The 25,112-nt window shown below is 37.2% G+C and overlaps 1 protein-coding gene across 6 annotated transcripts in view; it reads left to right on the forward strand.

The window, feature by feature from the left end:
* The window catches only part of PCCA (propionyl-CoA carboxylase subunit alpha), a 369,338-nt gene that overhangs the window by 150,393 nt on the left and 193,833 nt on the right, over positions 1–25,112 (forward strand). For all 6 annotated transcript variants that reach the window (XM_067016618.1, XM_067016615.1, XM_067016616.1 and 3 more), the window contains 4 exons: positions 17,058–17,201; positions 18,774–18,848; positions 23,073–23,141; positions 24,882–24,957. In XM_067016618.1, the coding sequence (XP_066872719.1) occupies positions 17,058–17,201; positions 18,774–18,848; positions 23,073–23,141; positions 24,882–24,957 (364 nt within the window). The remainder of the gene's footprint in view (positions 1–17,057; positions 17,202–18,773; positions 18,849–23,072; positions 23,142–24,881; positions 24,958–25,112) is intronic.

Below are 25,112 nucleotides of genomic sequence, written 5' to 3' on the forward strand. Positions count from 1 at the left end.
TTTGTTGCTTTTCCCTTGCTGCCTTTAATATTTTTTCTTTGTACTTAATTTTTGATAGTTTGATTAATATGTGTCTTGGTGTGTTTCTCCTTGGATTTATCCTGTGTGGGACTCTCTGTGCTTCCTGTGCTTCCTGGACTTGATTAACTATTTTCTTTCCCATATTAGGGAAGTTCAACTATAATCTCTTCAAATATTTTCTCAGTCCCTTTTTCTTTTTCTCTTCTTCTTCTGGGACCCCTATAATTTGGATGTTGGTGCGTTTATTGTTGTCCCAGAGGTCTCGGAGACTGTCCTCAATTCTTTTCTTTCTTCTTTTTTTTTTTTTTTCTTTATTCTACTCTGCAGTAGTTATTTCTACTATTTTATCTTCCAGGTCACTTATCTGTTCTTCTGCCTTAGTTATTCTGCTGTTGATTCCTTCTAGAGAATTTTAAATTTCATTTACTGTGTTGTTCGTCACTGTTTGCTCTTCAGTTCTTCTAGGTCCTTGTTAAACATTTCTTGTATTTTCTCCATTCTATTTCCAAGATTTTGGATCATCTTTACTATCATTATTCTGAATGCTTTTTCGGGTAGACTGCCTATTTCCTCTTCATTTGTTTGGTCTGGTCGGTTTATACCTTGCTCCTTCATCTGTTGTGTATTTCTCTGTCTTCTCATTTTGCTTAACTTACTATGTTTGGGATCTCCTTTTCACAGGCTGCAGGTTCGTAGTTCCCCTTGTTTTTAGTGTCTGCCCCCAGTGAGTAAGGTTGGTTCAGTGGGTTGTATCGGCTTCCTGGTGGAGGGGACTGGTGCCTGCCTTTTGGTGTATGAGGCTGGATCTTGTCTTTCTGGTGGGCAGGACCCTGTCTGGTGTTGTGTTTTGGGGTGTCTCTGACCTTATTATGATTTTAGGCAGCCTCTCTGCTAATGGGTGGTGTTGTATTCCTGTCTTGCTAGTTGTTTGGCATGGGGTGTCCAGCGCTGGAGCTTAGTTGTCATTGAGTGGCACTGGCTCTTAGTGTTGAGATCTCTGGGAGAGCTTTCACTGGTTGATATCATGTGGGGCCAGGAGGTCTCTGGTGGACAAATGTCCTGAACTCAGCTCTCCCACCTAAGAGGCTCAGGTCTGACACCTGGCGGGAGCACCAAGACTCTGTCAGACACATGGCCATGTACATGGCAGAGTTTCTGGCCTTTTGGGAGGTCTGAGGTCTTCTGCCAGCGTTCAGTAGGTGTTCTGTAGAAGTTGTTCCACATGTTGTTGTATTTTTGATGTATTTGTGTGGAGGAATGTGATCTCCAGATCTTACTCTTCCGCCATCTTGAAGGTCCCCCCCCCCCGTTTTTATTTTCTTAATGGTGTCATTTGAAGCACAAAAATTTTTAATTTTCATGAAGCCCAGTTTACCAAGTTTTTAACTTATGGATTGTGCTTTTGATGTAGTTCCTGAGAAATCTTTGCCTGACCTAAGGTCACAATTTTTTCCCAAGTTTTCTTTTAGAATTTTGTGTATAAAATTCTGGATTGGAAATAATTTTTCTTTAACTTTTTGAAGGCCTTATATTGCTTTCTTTTAATTTCTACTGTTGATTTGAGATGCATCTGATTATTCATCATTTAAAAATTTTCTCTCCTTCTAAAGGCTTGTAAGGGCTCCTCTTTGTCCCTAGTTGTGGTCAAAATTCCTAATTATCTACCAGTTACTACTGATAAGTCAAGAACTGGCTCTTTTATCTTTTAATTTATTAACATTATAGATTCTGCTGATACATTTCCTTTGTACTCCTGGAATACATTTTAATTAGACATAGTGATTTTCCTTTTGGTATTTTGCTGGATTTTGTGAATATAAATATTTTGATTTTTATTTCTTTTTAAAATACTGTCTTTACCAGATTTGAGTAATAAAGTTTTATGTATTTTTTTGAAGTTAACTGTGGGAGTATTCTTTTTCTGGGGTCTAGTTAATAATAGGCATTATCTCTTCTTTAAAAATTCAGACTTAGATGTGAATCCATTTGATGCTGGTATCATTCTCAGTGGTAGGCCTTTAAAGATCTTTCTAGACCCTTCTGTGATAGACCTTCAGTTTTTTATGAGGTAATATCTATTAAAAAATCAAGGTTATTAACTTGCCCAAGGTCACAAAAAAAAGCAAAAAAACCCCCCAATGTTATTGAAGGTTATTGATAGTTTTATTCACTTCCTCTATATCTTTTCCCTCTTTTTTAAAAAAATTGGATCTATTTTATTTAGAAAGAAATGCAAGGATGTCTTAGATATATATAGTTTTTCATAATTTATTAAAAAATAAGGTTTTATTTTTTTAGAGCAGTTTTAGTTTTACCAAAAAATGAGTAGTAAGTACAGTCAGCTCCCATATACCCCTTTGCTCACTCCACTTCCCTCCACACCTGCCAGTTTTCCCTATTTATTAACATCTTGCATTAATATGGTATTGGTAACAAAGGCTCATAGTTTATATCAGGGTTTACTCTTTGAATTTCACAGTCTGTGGGTTGTGACACGTATAACTGCATGTGTCCTCATTACAGAATCATGCAGAGTAGTTTCACTGCCCTAAAAATTCTTGCACCATGACATCCTTGCATTTCTTTTCTTGATTCTTTCCCTCTTTCTTTCCTTTTTATTTTCCTCTTTCGCTTTTTCCTTATTTTCCTTCCTCCATTCCTCTGTCTTTCTCTCTTTTCTTCATGGTGATTTTCAAACATATAAAAGTACTCAAGGATAGTGAGAGTTGGGACTTCCCTGGTGGTGCAGTGGTTAAGAATCCACCTGCCAATGCAGGGGACACGGGTTCAAGCCCTGGTCTGGGAAGATCCGCACATGCCGTGGAGCAACTAAGCCTGTGCTGAGCCTGTGCTGCAGAGCCTGCGTGCCACAACTACTGAAGCCCGCATGCCTAGAGCCCGTGCTCTGCAACAAGAGAAGCCACTGCAATGAGAAGCCCGCACCCCTCAACGAAGAGTAGCCCCCGCTCACCGCAATTAGAGAAAGCCTGCGTGCAGCAGCAAAGACCCAACACAGCCCAAAATAAATAAATACATTAAAAAAAAAAAAAAGAATAGCGAGAGTAGTATGGTAAAGGTCCTTGAATCTGTTACCTCACTTCATGTTTACTTGGCCAGTATTGTTTCCTGTATGTATGCCTCCTTTTCCTTGCTTTTACTCCTTACAGTTGGAGTATTTTAACACAAATGTCAGACATTAAATAATTTCATCCATAACTACTTCAGTATACATCTCTCAGCTTTCCTTGTACTTGTAATAATGTTTACATATATATCTACAAAATAATTTAATATGTACAGTATAGGTTTATTACTGTTTGCCTGTGTGTTTTGTTTTTTTTTCTGATATTTTCCATTTATTAGTGCAGTAGACAGTTGCTCTGAAGGTGCAGCACTGACTCACTCTTGTCACAACTTCTGCACCTCCACTGGCAAATACTTGGAAATTCATTCTTGGAGCATCATGGACCACAAGCTTCTCTCTGGGCGGGAAATTACTGTCTCTGCCAGTGTCACAGGGAAAATACACATACACGCGTGTGAATAGAGGGATGAGAAGAGCCCTGGAGAGGAGTGGGGACCAGTTTCTGAGGGGTCCTGGAAACAGCCTGCCTGAGCAAAGGGAACAGTGGCACCCCGCCTCCCAGCAGCAGCCTAACCCGTCTGCTAAGTGGGCCCTGGTGCACCTTTTCCCCTTCGTCTCTAGAACTGGTGATACCATAAGCGTAACTGTGTCCTATCTCAGTGTAGCAGAGGTGCATGGAGTCAAAAAGAATTGAAAAGGCCTCACAAGCTAACGTGGAAAACGGGTGGTTTGGAAAAACTGACTCTTCAATCTCCGATTTAAAGCTCTTAGGCAGAAGAGCTGGAGAGCTCTGGGGGTAAGATGCTGCCTAGCAGAAATAACTCTTGTTCTAGCCAGCATATATTTGATGGGAAAAAATAACTTTTGAATACTGCAAAGACAAAGGTGGGGGTGGGGCATGAGCAGCTCTAGAAAACACAAGAGATTAAAAAATCTGTACAGATGAGATCAAAAAAAAAAGTAAACACAAATACGGACAATACACCTACATATTTGGCTCGATGAAACCCTCACTCATGAGCCTGTTATACACTCACACACTAATCATAGGTAGATGCCCAAAGGAGGGCAAATCCAAACGTCTGCTCTCTTTGGAATTTTTATGGCAAACTGAGTTTTGGCAAAAGTGAAGACCTCGCTGGGTCTAAACTCAGGAGGCAGCCTTTGCTCCCCGTTGTAGCCAGTGTTGCTCGTATATTTGTCTGAGCCCTTCCCAACTACCTGGGCACTAGAATTTATTCTTCATATTCCTGGAGTTTAAATCACTGCTAGATCTTATCTGATCTAACTTCACCTGTAAAGGAAGCACCTCCCTTTTGGCTCTGTACTTCCTTGTTCTTTTAGGAAAAAACAAGACAGTGGTAGTTAGAGGGTGTTCAGGAGTTGGAAAGTAGGAAGAGAGTAATATAAATACAGTAAGGAAATGCCTTACTGTTTGCCTTTTATCATGACATAATATCTTTATCTTGTTTAAGGGGTTTAATCTTTTTTTTTTTTTTTTTTTTGCGGTATGCGGGCCTCTCACTGTTGTGGACTCTCCCGTTGCGGAGAACAGGCTCCGGACGCGCAGGCCCAGCGGCCACGGCTCACGGGCCCAGCCGCTCCGCGGCATGTGGGATCCTCCCGGACCGGGGCACGAACCTGTGTCCCCTGCATCGGCAGGCGGACTCTCAACCACTGCGCCATCAGGGAAGCCCTAAGGGGTTTAATCTTAAATTCCACCTTGATTCATATCATGTTGAATCTCCTACCTTTTTTTTAATTAAAAAATTGTTTTTTGAATTTTATTTAATTTTTTATACAGCAGGTTCTTTTTTTTTTTTTTTTTTTTTTTGTGGTATTCGGGCCTCTCACTGTTGTGGCCTCTCCCGTTGCGGGGCACAGGCTCCGGACGCGCAGGCTCAGCGGCCATGGCTCACGGGCCCAGCCGCTCCGCGGCATTTGGGATCTTCCCGGACCGGGGCACGAACCTGTGTCCCCTGCATCGGCAGGCGGACTCTCAACCACTGCGCCACCAGGGAAGTCCATACAGCAGGTTCTTATTAGTTATCTATTTTATACATACTAGTGTATATATGTCAATCCCAGTTAAATTTTTTTGACTTTATTTTTTATTAAAAATTTTTTTAAAAATTGAAGTGTAGCTGATTCACAATGTCATGTTAGTTTCAGATGTACAGCACAGTGATTCAGTTTTTTATTTATATATATGTGTATATACATATATATGTTGTTTTTCATATTCTTTTCCTATAGATTATTACAAAATATTGAGTATAGTTCTCTGTGCTGTACAGTAGGTCCTTGTAGTTTACCTGGATTTTTTTTTTTGTTTTTTTTTCTTCCCTCCAGTACGCGGGCCTCTCACTGTTGTGGGCTTTCCCATTGCGGGGCACAGGCTCTGGATGCGCAGGCTCAGCGGCCATGACTCACGGGCCCAGCCGCTCTGCGGCATGTGGGATCTTCCCGGACCGGGGCACGAACCCGTGTCCCCTGCATCAGCAGGTGGACTCTCAACCACTGTACCACCAGGGAAGCCCATATCACTTGTTTTAATTGTTCTGTAAGGTTTTTTTTTTGAAAAACCCAGTCTGACACTCTTTCTTTTAGTATGAAATTTTAGTCCTTCTCATTTTAAATATTTGATTTTATTTCATCTTTACTTGTGTTTTATAAATAATATTCCAGTTTTTTTCTTTTTTCTATTTGTTGCTTGAATTAAATTGCTAATTATTCCTATTGCTTCCCATTGATAAATTGGAGATTTTCTGTCCTTTAAAATTGTATTTATGTTCATCTTCCTTTTCAGGTAGACATTTTCTCCATTAGTAGTTGTAAAGATGATATAACTGGTTCTCTCGACTTTCCAGCAGTAAAGAGTCTCTGAGATAATTTCATACTTCTAGGCTATATGTTACTTTCCCTTGTAGTTTATCTATTCTGTTTCCAGAGTCCCTTTAGCTTCTGTGTACACACCCCTAGGCATGTCTCTCATTTACTGTAGCTTCTCTGTCTGTCTTCTTTTTTAAGATTTCTGCCCTAGTTCATTTGTTTAGAAAGTTTTTTTTCGTATAATTTCCTCAGCTGGAGTATGTGAATGATATGCTCTGAAATGCTCCATCCTCAAATTTATTTCTTTAGCCGTGAAAGAGGAATGATATTTTGATTGAGTATAGGATTCTTGAGTTTCTGTTCTAGTCTTTTGTAGTTTTTACATTCTCCCGTGTCCTAGCTTCTAGTGTTAAGTCTGATGTCATTCTGATTTCTCTTCCATTATAGGTAACGTATTCTTGCTGTCTGAAAGGTGGCCCAACTTTCTCTTAAATATTGGAATTCAGGAATTTTGTTTTTCTTCTTCACATGCTTAGGTATATGTTTATGTCCATCAACTCTGCCTTTTACTTCATGTGCCCTTTTCAGTTGTACAGATTCAAGTGTCTCTTCATTTCAGGGGAAATTTCTTCTGGTAACTATTTCCTCTCCTCATTTGTTAGTTTTCTCCTTTGGTGACTCCTGTTACTTGCAGGTTAGGTATTCTGGGTAAGTCCTCTAGGACTTTTCCCTCATGATTACTGTCAGTTTGTATTTGTGTTCTGTTTCTTGATATTATTTCTTTATGTTTTCCTTCCAGGCTACTAATTCAGGTTCAAACAGTGATCATCTTCTAAGTAATTGCCTGAATTGCATAATTGGGAAATTTTGTTATTTTATCCTAGAAAATCTAATTGTGTATAGGGGTGTGTGTGTGCTTATATTGCTACTCTCGAAGTTTCTAAGTGCCCTTACTGTTCTTTGGATAATTTTTTTTTTCTGTCCCTCAGCTGCTCTATTTCACTTGACATGTATGATCGTTATTCCTAATGTTTATCCTTTCTCAGCAGGGTACACCCTCTACTGTGGTCGTCTTGGGTGCTCAGTACTGACTTCTCTTTGATGTAATATTTTAGGGGCAGTAGTTCTTCAAGTGGTTGCAGATGGTACCATATCTACTCCTGAGGACAGCAAGAGTATATGTCTCCTAGCATTCCCCTTGTCTCAAGGACAGAATCCAGCTATCGTTTATTGACTACTCAGACTCTTTGGTGAAGAGACCAGGACTCTTCTGGAGCCTTTATTGAGTTCCTCTCCAGGGTCCGTGGATGTCTGCAGGCCAAGCTGTCTCCATGACCAGTGCCTTTTTCATTCTTCCCTGGAGTTCTCTGAAGCTAGTCTCTGCCCACGAGAGAGAAGAACCTATTACCTGTTGTTGGCTGTCACTTTGCCCCAAATCTTTGCACTTCACGTATCCTCAGCAGCTCCCTGCGTCCGGGGAAGTAGAGACCATGGGGAGGGTGTGAGCCATGTTGGAATTGCCGTCTTCCCAAAGCAGAAACATCTAACCTGGGTTATCTGGACTCTTTAATGAGCTGTAGGGGAGTCTGTGGACCCTCTGAAATTGGATACACACTTTTCTAGGGAGAAATTTGGTGAGGTTCTAGACCCTAGAATGGTTCAGAACAATTGTAGTAGAGTAATGGGGAACTCATTTAATCTTTTTTTCTGTAAATTGCAAACATGCACTATTTTCACTTAGTACAAGTAAATCCTAACTGCTCCTTCCTAGCTGTGTGTCTGTAAGCAAGTTCCTTAGCTTCTCTATGCTTCATTTCCCTCATCTGTAAAGTGACAGTAATATAGCACTGTAGGATTGTGAGCATTAAATGAATTAGTACATTTAAATGCTCAGAATAGTGCCTGGTTTATACCAAGCACTCATTCTTCTTCCTAACTGTAAGAATCTTACCAGTAATATCCTGCATGCTATGTTTGTTAAACATTGGTTAACACATTTACTATTTTTTTTAAAAATTATTTAATTAATTATTTATGTTTGGCCGCGTTGGGTCTTCGTTGCTGCGCGCGGGCTTTCTGGAGTTGCATCGAGTGGGTGCTACTCTTCTTTGCAGTGCGTGGGCTTCTCGTTGCGGTGGCTTCTCTTGCTGCGGAGCATGGGCTCTAGTTGTGTGGGCTTCAGTAGTTGTGGCACGTGGGGTCAGTAGTTGTGGCTCACAGGCTCTAGAGCTCAGACTCAGTAGTTGTGGCTCAGGGGCTTAGTTGCTCTGCAGCATGTGGGATCTTCCCAGACCAGGGCTCGAACCTGTGTCCCCTGCATTTGTAGGCGGATTCTTAACCACTGTGCCACCAGGGAAGCCCCAACACGTTTACTATTACTGTTGTCATCATAATTAATAAACCTTGTCAGTAGTCATTTTGTTTCAGATGGCAAACTGAGCCACAAATTAATTAATAATAACTTTCTCTTATTATTCTTTTGTCAGTTGACTGAAAAATTATTGTTACAAATGAACAAACATAGTGGAAATACTGCTTTGAAAGAAGCCTCTTTTTCATTGTAAAGGTGTTTGTGTAAGAGTCTAGGAGAAAAATGGATATGGAACTCTTTCTTCTAAAAATGAACTGATAAAAGTGTTACACTGATAAACTATTTCTGCTTAGGCCTTTGTGCTAAGATTAATATTAGGACCTTGAATATACCATTCGTTCCAAATTGTGTGTGTGTGTGTAATTGTTAATTTCCAAATCTAGGCAATTTTTAGATGTTATCTTTTTGGAAAAGCAGTCTTTTTATAGTCTACAAAGGTCAAAAAACCTAGAAAACTCCCAAATAGAAAGGAGTAAGGTCTTAGAGTAATTAAATGCCCAAATGTGGTCTGCTGGCTGTTCCACCATTTTGAGAACAAGAGAGCTAAATTGTACCCCTTTTGTTAGACCTTAGTCAGTGGCTTATACTGATTGCTACAGTGGAGGAGGAATCTACTTGTGCTGTGGAAGAAAAGTACAACAGAACTGTTGAAATTCTGCGGAGGCTGCGTATCCCCACATCCCACCAGAGCTTCCGTCGGAGAGTTCTGTATCGTATGGAACCTTACATTCCAGGAGGGCTTTAGAAACACTTTTTTAGCATCTTGATTCTTATCCTTTGCTGTTTCTTTTATTAAAAGAAAATGATTGCAACCTACATTCTGATTTCTGAGAATCGACTGCAACTGAACAAATATCATATTCTAATTTCAGAGCAGTTTTAAATTTAAAAAATACTAAGAGAGTTTGGTCTTTTATGAATTGAGGTGTTTGACTGAAAGAATAGTTGGTGGAAATAAGAGAAATTATAGGGAAATGGATTTGTAATTAATTTGTAAAATTCCATTCTTGCCAGAAGTGATATTTTAGATCTGGACAGAAGTTGACATTTTGATTATATTTAAAGTCATAGAGGCGGCCAGGATTCTCAGACTGGCTAGAGTTAGCCAGAACTGGGATGTTCTGGGATACTTGAATTTACTCTCCTAGGAAACTGAGAATGTAACGAAGGGCGTGTTGTACTTTCACTTAATGTTTATTGAATCTTTTTAGTAAGTTGAAGGAAAGAAGTTTTTGTTATATGGATATGAATAGTTAAACTTGTCAGGCATTTTTCATTAGTTTTTGTTTTAAAGCATTTTATAAACTATTTTGGTGTCTTTGAGTTCTGCATTCTTACCTAGATTTTACCTTTTCAAATTTGTTACTGTCTTAGTTTTTTAAGGCTATCATGACAAGTTACCACAGACTGGATGGCTTAAACAACATTTATTTTCTTACACTTCTGGAGGCAGAAGTCTAAAATTGAGGTGTCTGCAGGATGGGTTTCTTCTGGAGGCCTTTCTCTTTGGCCTACAGATGGACGTTGTCTTCTTGTGTCTTCACATGGTCTTTTTTACTGTGCTGTGTGTTGTCTGTGTCCTAATCTCTTCTTATAAGGGAATCAGTCATGTTGGGTTAGGGCCCACCCTAATGACCTTATTTTAACTTAATTGCCTCTTTAAAGACCGTATCTCCAAACATAGTCGTATTCTGAGGTATTAGGGGTTAGGACTTAAAGATATGAATTGGGCAGAGGAGATGCAGTTCAGCACCTAACAGTTCTCTTATCCTTTCTTCATCTGACTGTTTGTGTTGGGGTCAACAGGGAAGCTCTATAATAGAAACTGTTCAGTTTTCACTGCTACTCTTGAATATAGCCATTATTTTCAAGGTAAGTTTACAGGGATGGTGTGTTGGGGCCTATTTCCCAACATGCTTTTTATCTTTGAGTCCTGTGGATCAAAATCTAATAACTTTAGATCTTTATTTTGAAACCCTGTATTCTCAGGAGGTAGAGTTTCAGAATTTTAATAGGTATGTGTTAGATTCTGTTCTGGACAAAGACTCTCTCTGAACTGAAAGAGCAAAACCAAAAATAATGACATCAGTTATCCTTTCAGGCCAGAATAACAACAAACGAAAAAGACCTATTATGCCAAATACCATTATGAAACCCAATTTTATATAACTGGACAGTTTCCTCACATTTCAACAGGTAATCATACCTGTAGTGCTTTGCTGAGTTGAATTAAACAAGTTCTGCTTACTAAAGATGGCTTTCACACACTAAGTCTTTGTAATATCTTGTTTAGACATATTTAATAAAGAAGTTAAATTAAAATAGCATTATTTGAATATTAGAAGATTCTTAATATTTCCTTACCTTATACCCCTTGCAAGTATCTCTTGTACCTTGTCTGTAAAATGACAGTGGAATAGGGAACGAGTTCATGAATTTGGAGGGATTTGGTCAATTTCAGTGCCATAGAGATGTTAGTTATGGTATGTACATGGGTCTTCTGCTTTTAGGGACAGCTTCTGCTTTGACTAAGCAGTTGGGCTTCCACTTACCACCTGAAAAACAATTACCCTCCATTCAAGGAACTTTGAATACTTTTCATCACCCTTCTTCTCTGTAATGGCCAAGGTAACACTTAATTTCATTGATCTGACTTCTCCCCACACTTTTTTGGGACTTTCTCCTCTTTTAAACTCGCCTCATTGTTAATTTTCATTTGAAGTTAACTTTAGTGTGTAATTAAAATTTGCCTGAATCATCTTCTCCTCCAGGAATACTTGCCTGTTATCTAGTTACCCATTCTTAAAATCTTTAGAATTATTAGGTCATCAACACAATAAAGTATTTAGAAGTTTAAGTTAGAGAAAACATATTGAACAAATTATCTGTTGTTGATTATTTTTATTTAGCACCATGAGAGGGTTCTGATTGAAGAGAAAATAATGTTGATCAAGTCAGATATCTTTATCAGATATCTTTATTTTAATAATGTTTTGTAATATAAAAACAATTCTAGTGACATTGCTTTAATTTTTATTTTGGAGTTATCTCAGATGTCCAGAAAAACTGCAAAACATTACAAAGAAATTCTGAACACCCTTTACTAATATTTACATTTGCTTTTTCCTTGTATCTATATCTGCATCTTTGTTTCTCTATATCTATCTTCTTAACCTGAAACATTTCAGAGTAAATTGCAGGCCTGGTGCCTCTTTACCCCTAAATATGTATTTCCTAAAAACAAGAAAATTCTTTTACATTACCACAGTACCATTACCAACATCAGAATATTAACATTGACATGTTACTGTCACCCAGTCTACAGATCATATTCACATTTCACCAGTTGTTCACTGTCGTCTTTTATAGTAAAATACAACATTTTTTCTGGTTCAGGATCCTATATTACATTTACTTGTCATGCCTCTTTAGCCTCTCTCCATCTGGAACAGTTCCTTAGTCCTTTTTTTTTTTGGTCAAGTATGATCTTTACATTTTTTTATGAGCACAGGCCATTTATTTTCTAGAGTGTCCTGCATTTTGCATTTGTCTTTTTTCTCTTAATTATATTCAGGCTTTGCATTTTTGGCAAGAATACTACAGAAATGCTATTGTTCTTCCCTGAGCACCATATAGGAGGCATGCGATGTCTGTTTATCCCATTACTGGTAATGTTGGCTTGGTTAACATGGCATCTCTTACAAACTTATGGTTACCAAGCAGGGAAGGGGTGGTGGGATGAATTGGGAGACTGAGATTGACATGTAGACACTACTATGTGTAAAATAGATCACTAATGAGAACCTACTGTGTAGCACAGCGAACTCTAAAAAGGAGTACATAATATGTGTACGTATAGCTGATTCACTTCGCTGCACAGCAGAAACTAACCCAACATTGTAAGGCAACTAAACTCCAGTTTAAAAAAAAAAAATGTGGCATCTCTTGCATTTACCCACCGTGGTGTTAGTGTTTCTCCCCTTGTCATTAATGACGGTATCTTATAGGGAGATACTTTGAGGCTCTGGACACATCTCATTCTCTCCTTCATTAGTTTTAGATACTTCCTAGTTTGTATTTAAGGAGGAATCAGGCTAAAGACTACAGTGGCAGTGGCAGAATTTACGATGATAACTTTTAGAATCAGAAGGTAGATAATGACAACACAATGCCAGAAAGACTTAGCTTTTCTAAGTTTATTACTATTGAAATTTGATACGTCAAGAACTCAGGTGAAGCAAAACCTAGTTTACCTTACCATTGCATTTGAATAAAGCTCAGTTATTTATTTTTTTGAGAAATACATTTGAAGCAACAAATTAGTAAGACAGAGTGGCAAGAGGTCTACACAAACACAGTAGTGACAGTTTGATGGTGACTAAGAAGACTAAAATAAAATAGCAAACAGATCTATAAAAAGCTGGCTGACTGTGACCATCTAATGTAGGTATATAGAACTGTACATACTCATTCTAGATCTTGAGTGTGATTATGTGTCATAATAAGGCATTTGATGATTGTAGTTGTTTGTATCTGTTTGAACAAAAGATTCATGGCGAGATGGGGCATTGCCAGTACAAACTGATTTATAACCTACTAACAGAACCTGCAGAGTAGCACCGACTTGATGAATATACCCCATTCAATAATTCGCCTTTGAGGATTCAGAAATTCTAACTTGGATGGGGTTTTTTTGGCTTGTATGTGTATGTATTTTCTCTCTGTCTCTCTCTCTATGGCTAGGTATTACTTTTGCTGACTAAATCACAAGATTTATAAACTAGAATGTCAATATATTAATTTCTAATGCACAATCATACTGTCTGGTGGATCCCTCATTCATATGTTTCTTGGAACTAGCACACATTTCTGTTGAATAAGGAAATCATGTATGAAAACCAAAAATTTGTTTGGTGAGGACAGAGTCACATAAGGGAATTGAGTTTTGTATTTTGAATGTTTGTGTTTTGAACCTTTAGAAAAGGCATTGTTTCTAAACGTGTGTTCTATGGACGTCTCAGTCCATAAAGATAGTCTGCAAAAGAAGGTGTGTGGTGACATAAGTGCTGTATAGTCTCCTCCTAGAGTCCCGAGGCATATTCACAGATTAGTGCGTCTGAGGAGTCTTTTCTTAAATAACCCTGTTTAACTTCAGTTAACTCGGTGTTTCCCAGAGAGAAGTTACTCAGAAACCTTGTCCCCCGTCCTCTCCCCCGACATAAGAGCCCTCAGAATAGATGTTTATTAGCATCATACTTTCAGAGGTAGTTTTTTCTTCTAGGTTGGACAAGGTAAACTTGTTGGCTTACCAGAGGCCAATCTTTGAGTCTTTTTTTTCTTTTTATAACCTTTTGTTCCAGTTAGCCACCTTTACTTTCCATTGATCTTACCTCCCTCCCTTCCTTTCTCCTTTGCTTTTCTTTCTTTCTTTTATTCGCAGTTCACTAGTTTTATTTTCTTTGGATAAACAAGGGAAACATTTGGAATATCTGTGGATAAATAAGGGACAACAGGCTGTGTGCTCAGAGAGTTCACAGTCATTTTTTTATGTCTGCATTTCAGAAGCTTCCAGGCCTTTCTTTCTTCTTCCTGGGTTGACTTTTGGGCCTCAAAGTCCTGCAGGGGTAGGTCCTCCAGGCAAGAACAGGGTATCGCTGGCCTTTTGTCTTTAAACACTAGATTTTTTTTTCAAGGGCTAGAGGATAGTATTTTAATGATATTTTAAAATCATTCATTGAATTATATTTTGGCTTGTCAGCCATTTTGTCTCTTTGTAACCTCTGCTTTTATCTCTTAAAGTGTTGAGTTTACCTTGCACAGGGAAACTATGCCTAAATTCTCAGGGATGGGGGATAGACATGGTTATTTAGTCAGTGTTACACTTACAAGATTCCTGATGATAATAATAATACAGGGTCTAAAGGAAATGTTTCACACATCCTGTTAAATAACTTCAGAATTCTATTAAAATGTATTTAGAAAGATTTCTTTCAAAAATGTTTAAAATTGTTTTACTTTAAAAAGACATATTACCATTACCTGAAAAATTCAGGTACGTCAGACTTTTTGTATACTTTAACAATACTTGAACCTAAGTGGATATTTTTTTAAAAATTCTTTAATGATTTTGCCTTTAGTAGCTAGTTATTATTTTAGTTATCTACTTATTTTATTTTGAAATACTTGCAGCTCACTAATTAAGATTGTAAACTGTTGTGTTACTGTAATGTAACTCTAAGTTGGATTAAGGTGGGTCAATTTTTAGATTCTATTCAATACAGGTCTAATAAACTTTTTTTCCGACACATTATAGGGAGGTCTTCTAAGGTGAAACAGAGCCTTACAATGAATTTTTGACTGACCAGATCTTTAGACTTTGTAATAATGTATTTTGTAAATGACAACAGCTCGTAATTATATAGCTGTTTATGTTAACTATTTTCTTTCATATACATTTTTCCATGAGGAAGAACAGGAAGGTCATATCGCCTCTGGAGTGACATAAATTCCAACTGTGCCTCTACCACTTACTATAGGTGTGACTCTGGATTTGCTGCTCATTCATTTAATGTATATTTATGTGTCTACTATATAGTATGTACTTTTCTGGGCACTAGATGTAGAAGGATGAAATTAAATCATTCTCTGAGCTTTTAAAAATGTTTTCTCACTTAACAAAGATGTGTGGATAGTACTGATATAGAGCCCTTGGGCACATAGTAGGTTCAGCTCTTGAATAGTTATGGTGGTAATATGCTTTCTCACATGAAATTTGTTTCTAGCACTAATAGAGGGGCTTTACAATCGTTCCTTATTATATTTATCATATAGAATCTTGTTTCTTGGGACTTCCCTGGTGGCGCAGTGGTTAAGAATCCGCCTGCCAATGCAGGGAACATGAGTTCGAGCCCTGGTCCGGGAAGATCCCGCGTGCCACGGAGCAGCTGAGCCTGTGCGCCACAGCTACGGAGCCAGTGCTCTAGAGCCTGTGAGCCACAACTACTGAGCCCGCGTGCCACAACTACTGTAGCCCGTGCGCTTGGAGCCCATGCTCCACAACAGGAGAAGCCACTGCAATGAGAAGCCCACACACTGCAACAAAGAGTAGCCCCCGCTTGCTGCAACACAGCGGAAAAATAAAATAAATAAATAAGTTAAAAAATCTTGTTTCTCTCACAACCATAGTTTGCTTCCAAAAATATATTGATATATTCTAAACTATCTAATAAGATTTTTACTTAGTGTCACATTTATTTTACAAAGGGTCGATGCTTCTTTTAGTGATGATTTGTCATTAAAATTATGTCAAAATGTCTTAAAATGTTGTTGAAACTGTAAACAAACTCATAACACACACAGAGCTAATTATGGATCCCATCTGTTTATTTTTACAAAGCTTTTTTTTTTAAAGACCATGGCATTGTCTGCTTATGATAAGCTTCAAGATTATTATAATGACTAAGTCCTGTCCTTCAATTAGTGTAGTTGAAGATGGGAAGACAATTCGTTTGTTCATTGACCTTTTCCCGTGTCAGAGTGTATATGAAATATGACATGTCATGATAAAGACACTATTGTGAAGTGCATTTAGAACGTGCGTACTTTTTATGAGAAAAGAAATTGGTATCAAAGCAGCAGATGTGGCCAAAGTTTAATTTAAATTTTCAAAACGTGTTCAAGGTTTTACAGGACAGACAGATTATCTACTCTTTACCAGTGCCAAAGTGGCTTTACTTTAGCTCAGTTAAGTTTAGGGTCTTGTAAGCAGTCGTTCAGATTTATAAGGATGTGTATGTCTGTCAGTATCCCTGTATGTCTCTGCATGTCTTTGTATATGTGTGTCCCGTGTGCTAGTGTGGAAGGCCAGGGATCCCCATGACAGCATCATCCAGAGTAGTTATCAGCAGTTTGCTGAGAGAGCAGTGATTTCGCTGGCTCAGTTTTGTTACTGTGCATGCTAAGCACTCCCCACGTAGGTCTGGAGGGGAAACAACCTGCAGGACCCATCTGCTCATTTCTGCTGCGCTGCCTTGATGTAAGAGCACGCTAGTCTGGTTGCTTGTCAGGACAGGTTAGTGAAAGCATGCAAGTGGGTGAAACTCAGACGAGACTAGTGCTTTGGAACATCATAAGCTGCCTCTATAGATGCCATGCTAAGTGTAGCAGAATAGGTTGATTATCAGCCACATTGAGGATTGTAGCTAAATATGTAATTTCCAGGTAAGAATTAGTTTCACAATTAGAAGTGTTAAACATTGTTGGACCACATCTAAATAAAAACTGGGAAAAGTAGTACAGATAGTTTACAGATAATTTGGCGGTGTCATTTTTCTTACCCAGCTTTGTACTATATGGTGTTGATTCTTTAATTTTATTCTCTTAGATCGTTTTAAAGTCAAATATGGGGGCTTCCTTGGTGGTCCAGTTGGTAAGACCAACAATCCAGTGCACTCCCAATACATGGGGGGGGTGGGGCACGGATTTGATCCCTGGTCTGGGAACTAGATCCTGCACGTGTGCCGTGACCAAGAAGTATGCATGCCCCAACTAAAGGTCCCGCGTGCTACAGCTAAGACCCAGCGCAGCTGAAGAATAAAATAAAATAAAATAATTTTAAAATAGTCAAATATGATTAAATATTAAATATAATTAACCTCATTTTACCCAGAAATTGTTGACATTGTTCTTGTTATTTCTATTTATTTACCTTTTCCTACAACTGTTGACTGGCACATCTTGGCCTTACAGGTTGAGCATCCTGTCACAGAATGCATTACTGGCCTGGACCTAGTCCAAGAAATGATCCGTGTTGCCAAGGGTTACCCTCTCAGGCACAGACAAGCTGATATTCCCATCAACGGCTGGGCAGTTGAATGTCGGGTTTATGCCGAGGTAAAATGAATGATGCTGGCAGGAAGGATGGTGGTTGTGTCCTGAGTTATGGGACCACATATAGCTAAACAACAAGGTAAACTTAGGGTTTTATAACTTGTGTCAAGGATTTGATTATGTATTACAGAAATGAACCAGAAAAAAAGGTTAGATCATTTTAACGTAACTCAAAATAGTTTTAAAGGATTGAGTTTAATTAATTTTCATGTGTTTTTTTCTGGTTGGAGGAGTAGCTGCTAATCAGTTTAAGAGCAAGAAAGCATTAGTTAAATATTGTACTTGAATGGACCATGGTTTTTGTTTTTGCTTCTTTTCTTTTCTTTTTTTTTTTTTGTACGCAGGCCTCTCACTGTTGTGGCCTCTCTCGTTGCGGAGCACAGGCTCCGGACGCGCAGGCTCAGTGGCCATGGCTCATGGGCCCAGCCGCTCCGCGGCATGTGGGATCTTCCCGGACCGGGGCACGAACCTGTGTCCCCTGCATTGGCAGGCGGACCAGGGATGTTTTTGCTGATTTTCAAACCACATTCGAAATGAAAAGGGGCATTTGTTTCTCTGTGTGTGTGTGTGTGTGTGTGTGTGTGTGTGTGTGTGTGTGTGTGTGTGTGTGTGTGTGTGTGTGTTTTGAAGAGCTACCTTAGTTACACATCAATTGTTAATTCAGTGTTTAAATTTTTTCCAACAGTTTTTTCCCTAATAATTTTATCTCTTATGATTATGTAAAAATAACAACTAAAATTTAAATTGCAAAGCTTCAATTCATAGTTTTAATTATGGATTTAACTCAAAATCTCTGTTTAATACTTTAATATTATTTTATAATTAATCAGATAAAGCAGTCAGCATCTGAAAATGTTTTTTTTTCAAATGGTTAAAACAAAAATGCAAGGAAACATTTATACCATCTTTTACTTTTAGACATCGAAGCCTATCTGTAAAATAAAAAACAAATTAGTAGTATCTGTGTTTAAAAATTCTGGAAGTTTATTTGAAATTTTTTTAAGGATCTTGAGAAATATCTATGGCTTGGATATATTATATTTTAAGTGATATTCTTTTCTTTCTTATTGTTATAACACTGAACTTACTGTTTATTCTGATCTAAGATGTTTACAAATGGAGCATATATCTAGTTGCACATGCAAAGTTACTTTTCAGGTCTTTGTTTGAAGAACTAAAATGCTCAAATTTTACCATATGTGAGCTGTTTTGAGAGTAAGAAAAACAAATATCTTTAGTGCACTACATTTGTTGTTTTGAACTTGAGTTTGTTTTGATGTAGCTCCTAGGTTATTTTATTTTTGCCCAAGGCATTCTAAGAAGATTTATAGAAAGTTGGAATTTTACCAATTTCAATAAAGTATGATCAAGGTCAGGCTAAATTCTGGTTACAGTTCTGTTTGATAAATACATTTCTCGATTGTCTAGAGTGAGGATAAGACAGTAATATTCTGCAATCTGTGATTTGGTAAATAGGCCTGTAAATGCTTCTTCATTGTATAAATATTTAACCTTACTTGTGCTGATGTTGATTTATATTTCAAAGACTGTGCTTCCTGTCCTTTGAACTTTCAGGACCCCTACAAGTCTTTTGGTTTACCGTCTATTGGGAGATTGTCTCAGTACCAAGAACCAGTACATCTACCTGGTGTAAGTCATTAAGCTGTAATATCAAGTGAGGGGTTAAAAATCTTGATTTATGTCACACTTTTATGTTAAAGCATGTCAACACAAAAGCGTGTAAATTGGATGACAAGTGAAATTCATGGGGAATCACAGTTTTTTGTTTTTTCATATTTTGTACTGTATGATGTTCAGGAAAGTCAGAATTCACCTAACAGGGGAAGTCTGGAGACATCTGAGTTCTAAATAAATGATCGTTTACAGTGTTCCCAATTGTTCTGAAAATCGTAATGAAGAAGATTCATGGAATCCTAAGAATGGGAAATGACATTTCCGTGTTACAATTTAATCTTTTCAATAAATCTAATCCTGCTTCCCTGTATAGTCAGATGTCACGAAATCAAGCACAAAATCAGCTCGTTAATCTAAATGGATTAAGGAAAACAAAATGTACCTCTTTCTATTAAGTGTTAAAGACTTTAAGAAGTACATATTATGTACACCAGTTAAAGAAAAGTGATCCTTGTCCACTTTATACTTCTTCTGTGTTTAATAACTGTTCTTTAAATAGTTTTTGTTGCACGAAAAGAACAAGGACATACCCTTTATCTTAATCAAGGTAATAAGTGCATATATATATGACATTATGTTAGCTAGTGGGTGACAAGGCTGTACCATCTGTGAATATGATTATTCAGTTTGATCACTGGCATGAAGATGGTGAGAGATTACAGGAAGAATTCTAAACTTGAAGATGTTATTGGATATATGATTTATTTCACTTTTTAAATTGTTTTTGCCCATGTGCTTTCTAAAGGGACTTGACCCTTTCTAGGCTCAGAGACTCCATGCTGTGTTCAAAGCCTAAAGGCAGAAGAAAAATTGTAAAGATTTAACAGGCATTATGTGACGTTAAATAGCAGATGAGAAAACAAGTATCATAGGGACATATCTAAACATTTTTTTAATCAAACAAAAAGGTATTAAATAAGAATTCATAATGATTACTCTAGTTGTTAGAAGTTTTCACCATGTTGTAATAGCTAACAGGATGTCAAACATTTTGCCCTCGCAAGTTTTTGCAATTTGCAATTTTCAAACGTGAGACCTGTTGAAAGTACAAGTGATAATGGACAAACTGTACCCCCTACAGTCTTTGTCCCACCAAATCTTTCTTCAATTAATGCTGCAGCAGGAGCTTTATGTAATAACATTTGCAGTTGTGAGCCATCCATAGAAAGAAAAAACAATTAAAGTGCCTTAAATGTTCTGCTTACTGCTGTTATTTGCTTGTGTGAGTGTTGCATGTCAGCTAAATGGACCAAGGAGTAGATAAAGTGATTGGGTGCGGGAGAGCGCTCCCCAAGCTTTGTCTATCGTTATTGCTGGGAGCAATCAAATTGATGTCAGCAGGACAGTAGATGCGCTGACAGCTGTAATTATGTATCTCCATGGTGATCACTTTTGGCCTGTCATGGAGGCCCATGAGTCCCCTCCCTTGGAAGCATTTAATCAGATTGGGCTGTCACTTGTCAGGTAGACATGGCGGGCTGGGGGTTGTGCTGAGGGGGAGAGGTGAATCAAGAATGAAGGGTGGGAGCTGGCTGATAGTTTCACAGGGTCCACTGTGTGAAGAAAGACATTTAAATTATGCCCGAGGTTTCTGAGCAATGGTTTGAAACTCATACACAGGTGCTTGGGTGGTGGTGGTGGTAGTTTTTCTTCCTTGCCTTCTTAAACTAGATTAGTTTTAACTCAGGAGATCCTTTGCAGCTCTTAACCGTTTTTGTTCACAAGAATACATACTTCAGAGTTAACTTCTGGTTTGTGTTTTTCACATTCTTCTCTAAACCTCCTATTTGCTTATGTGGCAAAGATGAAGATTTTCTTATCTTTGATCACTGTATTTTGTAAATTTGTTATTTTCAGACTGCAGTTTTTTTTCTGCTTAGAAATTTGGTTACAATTCCACTCGACTTTATTGTTAAAGCTTTTAGTGAAAAAGCTAAAATATATTTTTTGGTATAGGCTTTGTTTCAGTGGAGGAATGGAGACTTAATTTTAATTCATTTGTTAGACATTTTTTTGAATTCTGATTATCATTTGGAAAGAGCTGCATAGATAATAAATTGTAAGTCAGAATCTTCATGCTTTGTTACAGTTTTAAATTGGAAATGTTGATTTGCTTATACAAAGATATGTGTTGATTATATTTAATACATCTTTATTTTACCATATATATTTTTAAATTAAAATGACATACCTTCTGTGATGATAATTTTATTAAATAACAAAGACATAGTTATAGCTAAGAGCCCTAGGTAACTTAACTTTTAGGGTGGTATTATTCAAGGTAACTAAAGTTTTAAGTTACTATAGGAGAATGTAAGAAAAATATTCTTTATTGTCTGTTATTTTACTAGTGGGTTGAACATCAAAGTTCCACACTAGCTTTGTAGCAGTTTATGTAGCAAATAGTAGCATATGTTTTAAGTCAAAAGTTTTAGAACTTGTACCAATCTCAGTTTTAAACACAGCTTTAGCAAGCATGCTATGGTTTTAAATAATACATGGTGGTAAAATTAGCTCTTTAACTTTTTGCTACTACAATTAAAAAAATGCAAGTTCAGAGATGTCTTTTCTGTTATGTAACTTGATCACCAGTTGTCATTTTGGGGCAATTTAAATGTGTCTGGGAGGTAGATTATGATATTATTGCTTTCAGCTGCCCCATTAATTCTTTTCTAGTTTTTATAAACACTGTGAATTTCATAGAACTTCAGTTGATGTCCTGAAGTGTGTTTTCAGAAAATAGAAAGCCAAATATATGTTTTAAGTGTGCTGAATGATTTTCATTTAGAATGAAGATTTTCATATATGAATGTGAATGCAAATATAAACATCCATATTTTTTCATGAGTTGTTTACAAATACAGAAATAAAAGCGCTCTGGGTATGTGATAATGTTGTTATCTTCTAAAATCTTACAAAGAGAATAACAGTAGTATGATTTTTTTTTTTAAGAGAATGAAACTGTGGCTTATCTTTTGATGTCATCGTATAATAAAGCCATCATCGAACCCTCATGTGGATATCCTAGACAAGAGGTTCTACATGTGGTCCCTTGATAATTGCCTAAATTAAAATATTAAAGGCCTAACAGCCGCTATGTTGACCTTTTTCTGCCTTGCTGCAGACAGATGAGCTGCTGTTTATTAGGAAGGCTTCTTCCCACAGGTGAAGAGCTATGTGAGCTTTGCTCTTCTCTTCCCACCCCTTTACCATGTTGGGCATCAAAGTCCTGCTGTTCTAGCAGCTTCCATTAAATTCTTCTATCCTCAAACCCCCTAGGACATGCTGGACTATCTTAACTATTTTGATTAGCTTTTAAATACTTCAGATTCCAAAACTTAAGCACAGTAATTTAATAAATATTTCATCCTCAGCAACTGCTCATTTTAAAGTTTTACATGGCTAACCTCTGTGCCTTACTGCTGGTATCAAACAGGGAGATGAAAACAAGAATCAGTGATGTACTAACTAACTTGTTGGCTGGTTAACAGCAATCAGGTTCTTCAAAAGAATATTTTGAACTTGTGCTATTTTTTTTTCCCCGTGAAAAATCACAAAATCAGAACCCTAATTGGGGCTGTGTCCTCCTTACAAAGGAAAGCCATGAGAAAAGCTGTATAAACATTAAAGTCTCGGGGGACTAACAGTAACAGAAAAAAAAGGCGTTTTACAGTTGAGAGGGTGAGGCAAAAAAGGAAAGTGTTACAGACAAGAAAGCCACAGGACCAGTGTTCCTATGGAGCCGATGAGCAGAGCTCCCGGGTCCTGCTGCTTATGGCTTGACTGGGGTCCGCCCTGGAGCTCTCGGCACCGCAGAGTGGGCAGTGTGGTTAGAAGGGGCGTCGTTCACGCCCTCCTTCAGCCGGAAGACACCACCACACAGCTACAAACACATCCCACAGAAGTGATGTTTAAAGTTTTGTTTGTTTGTTTGTTTGGGTTTTTTGTGCTCTTTCTTAGTTCCTTCGTTTAGTGGGAGAACAAAAAATGTGTTGTACTGTATAATAAGAGATCAAGATAGTTTGGTCTCTCTCTATTTTTAGATTGTTTTTCTACTTAATGGAAGTGGAAATGTTATTTGAGATTGAAATTATCCATCTGCTTCATGGAAATTAAATTTGTTGTTAGAAAGATAGCTTCACAATATGAACTTTCTTTTCTTTTCTTTCTTCCTCCCAGGTCCGGGTTGATAGTGGCATCCAACCAGGAAGTGATATTAGCATTTATTATGATCCAATGATTTCAAAAGTTAGTTCGATTTCTTAATGGTTTCTTTCAGTTTTCTTCTGAAGAGACAATGGACATATATAATTTAAAAGTCTGGGAAAAGAAAAAGTCTGGAATGGGTACTTTATCTGAATCATGTGCTATAATTAAACAAATAATGATGGCCACTGATGGAAAAGTGAAAGCTGAGCAGCTTTTCTTTCTCTTAAGAGAAATTTCGACATCATGTTAGTTTGGCAACACTCCCTCCTCCCCAGTGAAATCACCCCATCACCCCATCACCCCAGCCACCACAGTAACAAGCTTAGCTAGCCAGTGGCACCAACCCCGTCCACTGCAGGGGGAGGAGTTACGTTGCTTTCTGGCCAGTGAACATTGTCCAAGATGAAAGTATGAATGCAGGTGATGTCAAGGAGTTGAGGTGATAGGCTGTGCTTGTTAGAGGACTTTTCACCTTTTCTCTTCAGTTTTTATGAATTACTAATTACTTATGTAGATTTAAGATAATTAAATTTTGTGTAAGACTATAAGATGTCTTTTTGCTCCCTTTTTGAAATTTGACTTTCCAGAATAAATTAACCAGTCTATTTAAAATTTTAGATCTTTTGACATTTTCAAATCCTATGATCTTATAAAGTGTAAAATTCTTACTGTAGTGGTTGAAACAACTGGATTTTATTTAGAATATCCTATTTTTTCTAAAGTGATAGACCTGTATTGAAGGATGACTTCTTTACTAAAACCCCTATTTCTTTTTCTTTCTTTCTTTTTTGACCATGACGAGTGGCTTACGGGATCTTACGTTTCCTGACTAGGGATCGAACCCGGGCCCCAGCAGTGAAAGCCCGGAGTCCTAACCACTGGACCACCAGGGAATTCCCAACCCCTGTTTCTTAAGATTTTTCTTTCTTACAAGTGTACTTTTTTAATGTAGTTGTAGTAAACAACCCATTTTTTCATTTTTCTTTTTTCATTTAAGTTTTTATACTAATACTGTTAAAGTGAACTTTAGGTATTTTGTTTGTTAGAGAAATACTATTTAATTAAAAAACAGAAAATACAATAAAAGATTATAGATACAGGGTTCCATTTTTAGATGAATACATTTCTGTTCAGAAAAATGGCCTGCAAATTAATTTTCAACCTGGCTTGATATTGAACAGCTAATTAAATATCAGAAAATTGGAAACTATAGATTGACTAACGTAGTAACCAGAAAAATATTTTATGAATAGTTCTTATTGCTAATTTATAAAAGGTCTAACACATATAAATAGGCACAAAATCATATAGAACAGTAAGATCTTTCTGTTTTTCTAATACAAGAACCCTTTGCTTCTGTGCTATATTATGTGTAAAATTAGCTATTCAGGGCATCATACTTGAAGGGAGAGAAAAAACAAATCTTTCCTAATCCTCCACTATCCCAGATGTTTATATCCCATCCTAAATGTTCACAATTTTGATATCTTTCCTATTAAGTTTTTATATGCTTGTTTTTGTTACATTTTGGTTTACCTCAAATAGCTCTTTTCTGTGATAGTGAAATCTTGGAGAAAAGTCTGAAATAGCTTGATTCTAATATTTGTTTACTTTAAGAAAATCTTAATTGACATAGTTTATACTGAAAACTGAACCACTGTGAAATTTCAAAATATATTCTGGAAATATGTTATTAAATATTTTAATTTTTACTAGGATGAAATGTTTGACTTATAGATAGATATATATCAACTGTTTTGTTTGTTTGCTTGCTTTTAGCTAATCACATATGGTTCTGATAGAAGGGAAGCACTGAAAAGAATGGAAGATGCACTGGATAATTATGTTATTCGAGGTAAAAACAAACATTTGACGTCATGTTATTATACATTGAGTCCAGGTCTAGAAAACAGCTTGAAGATTTATTAATTAGAGAATTCGATAGAACATTTGCTTACTATGCATTTAAATAGAAATAAAAGCTTGAATTAAACTGACATACTAATTAAG

The sequence above is a fragment of the Kogia breviceps genome, chromosome 16 (genome assembly GCF_026419965.1).
Source record: "Kogia breviceps isolate mKogBre1 chromosome 16, mKogBre1 haplotype 1, whole genome shotgun sequence".
NCBI classification, from domain to species: Eukaryota; Metazoa; Chordata; class Mammalia; order Artiodactyla; family Physeteridae; genus Kogia; species Kogia breviceps.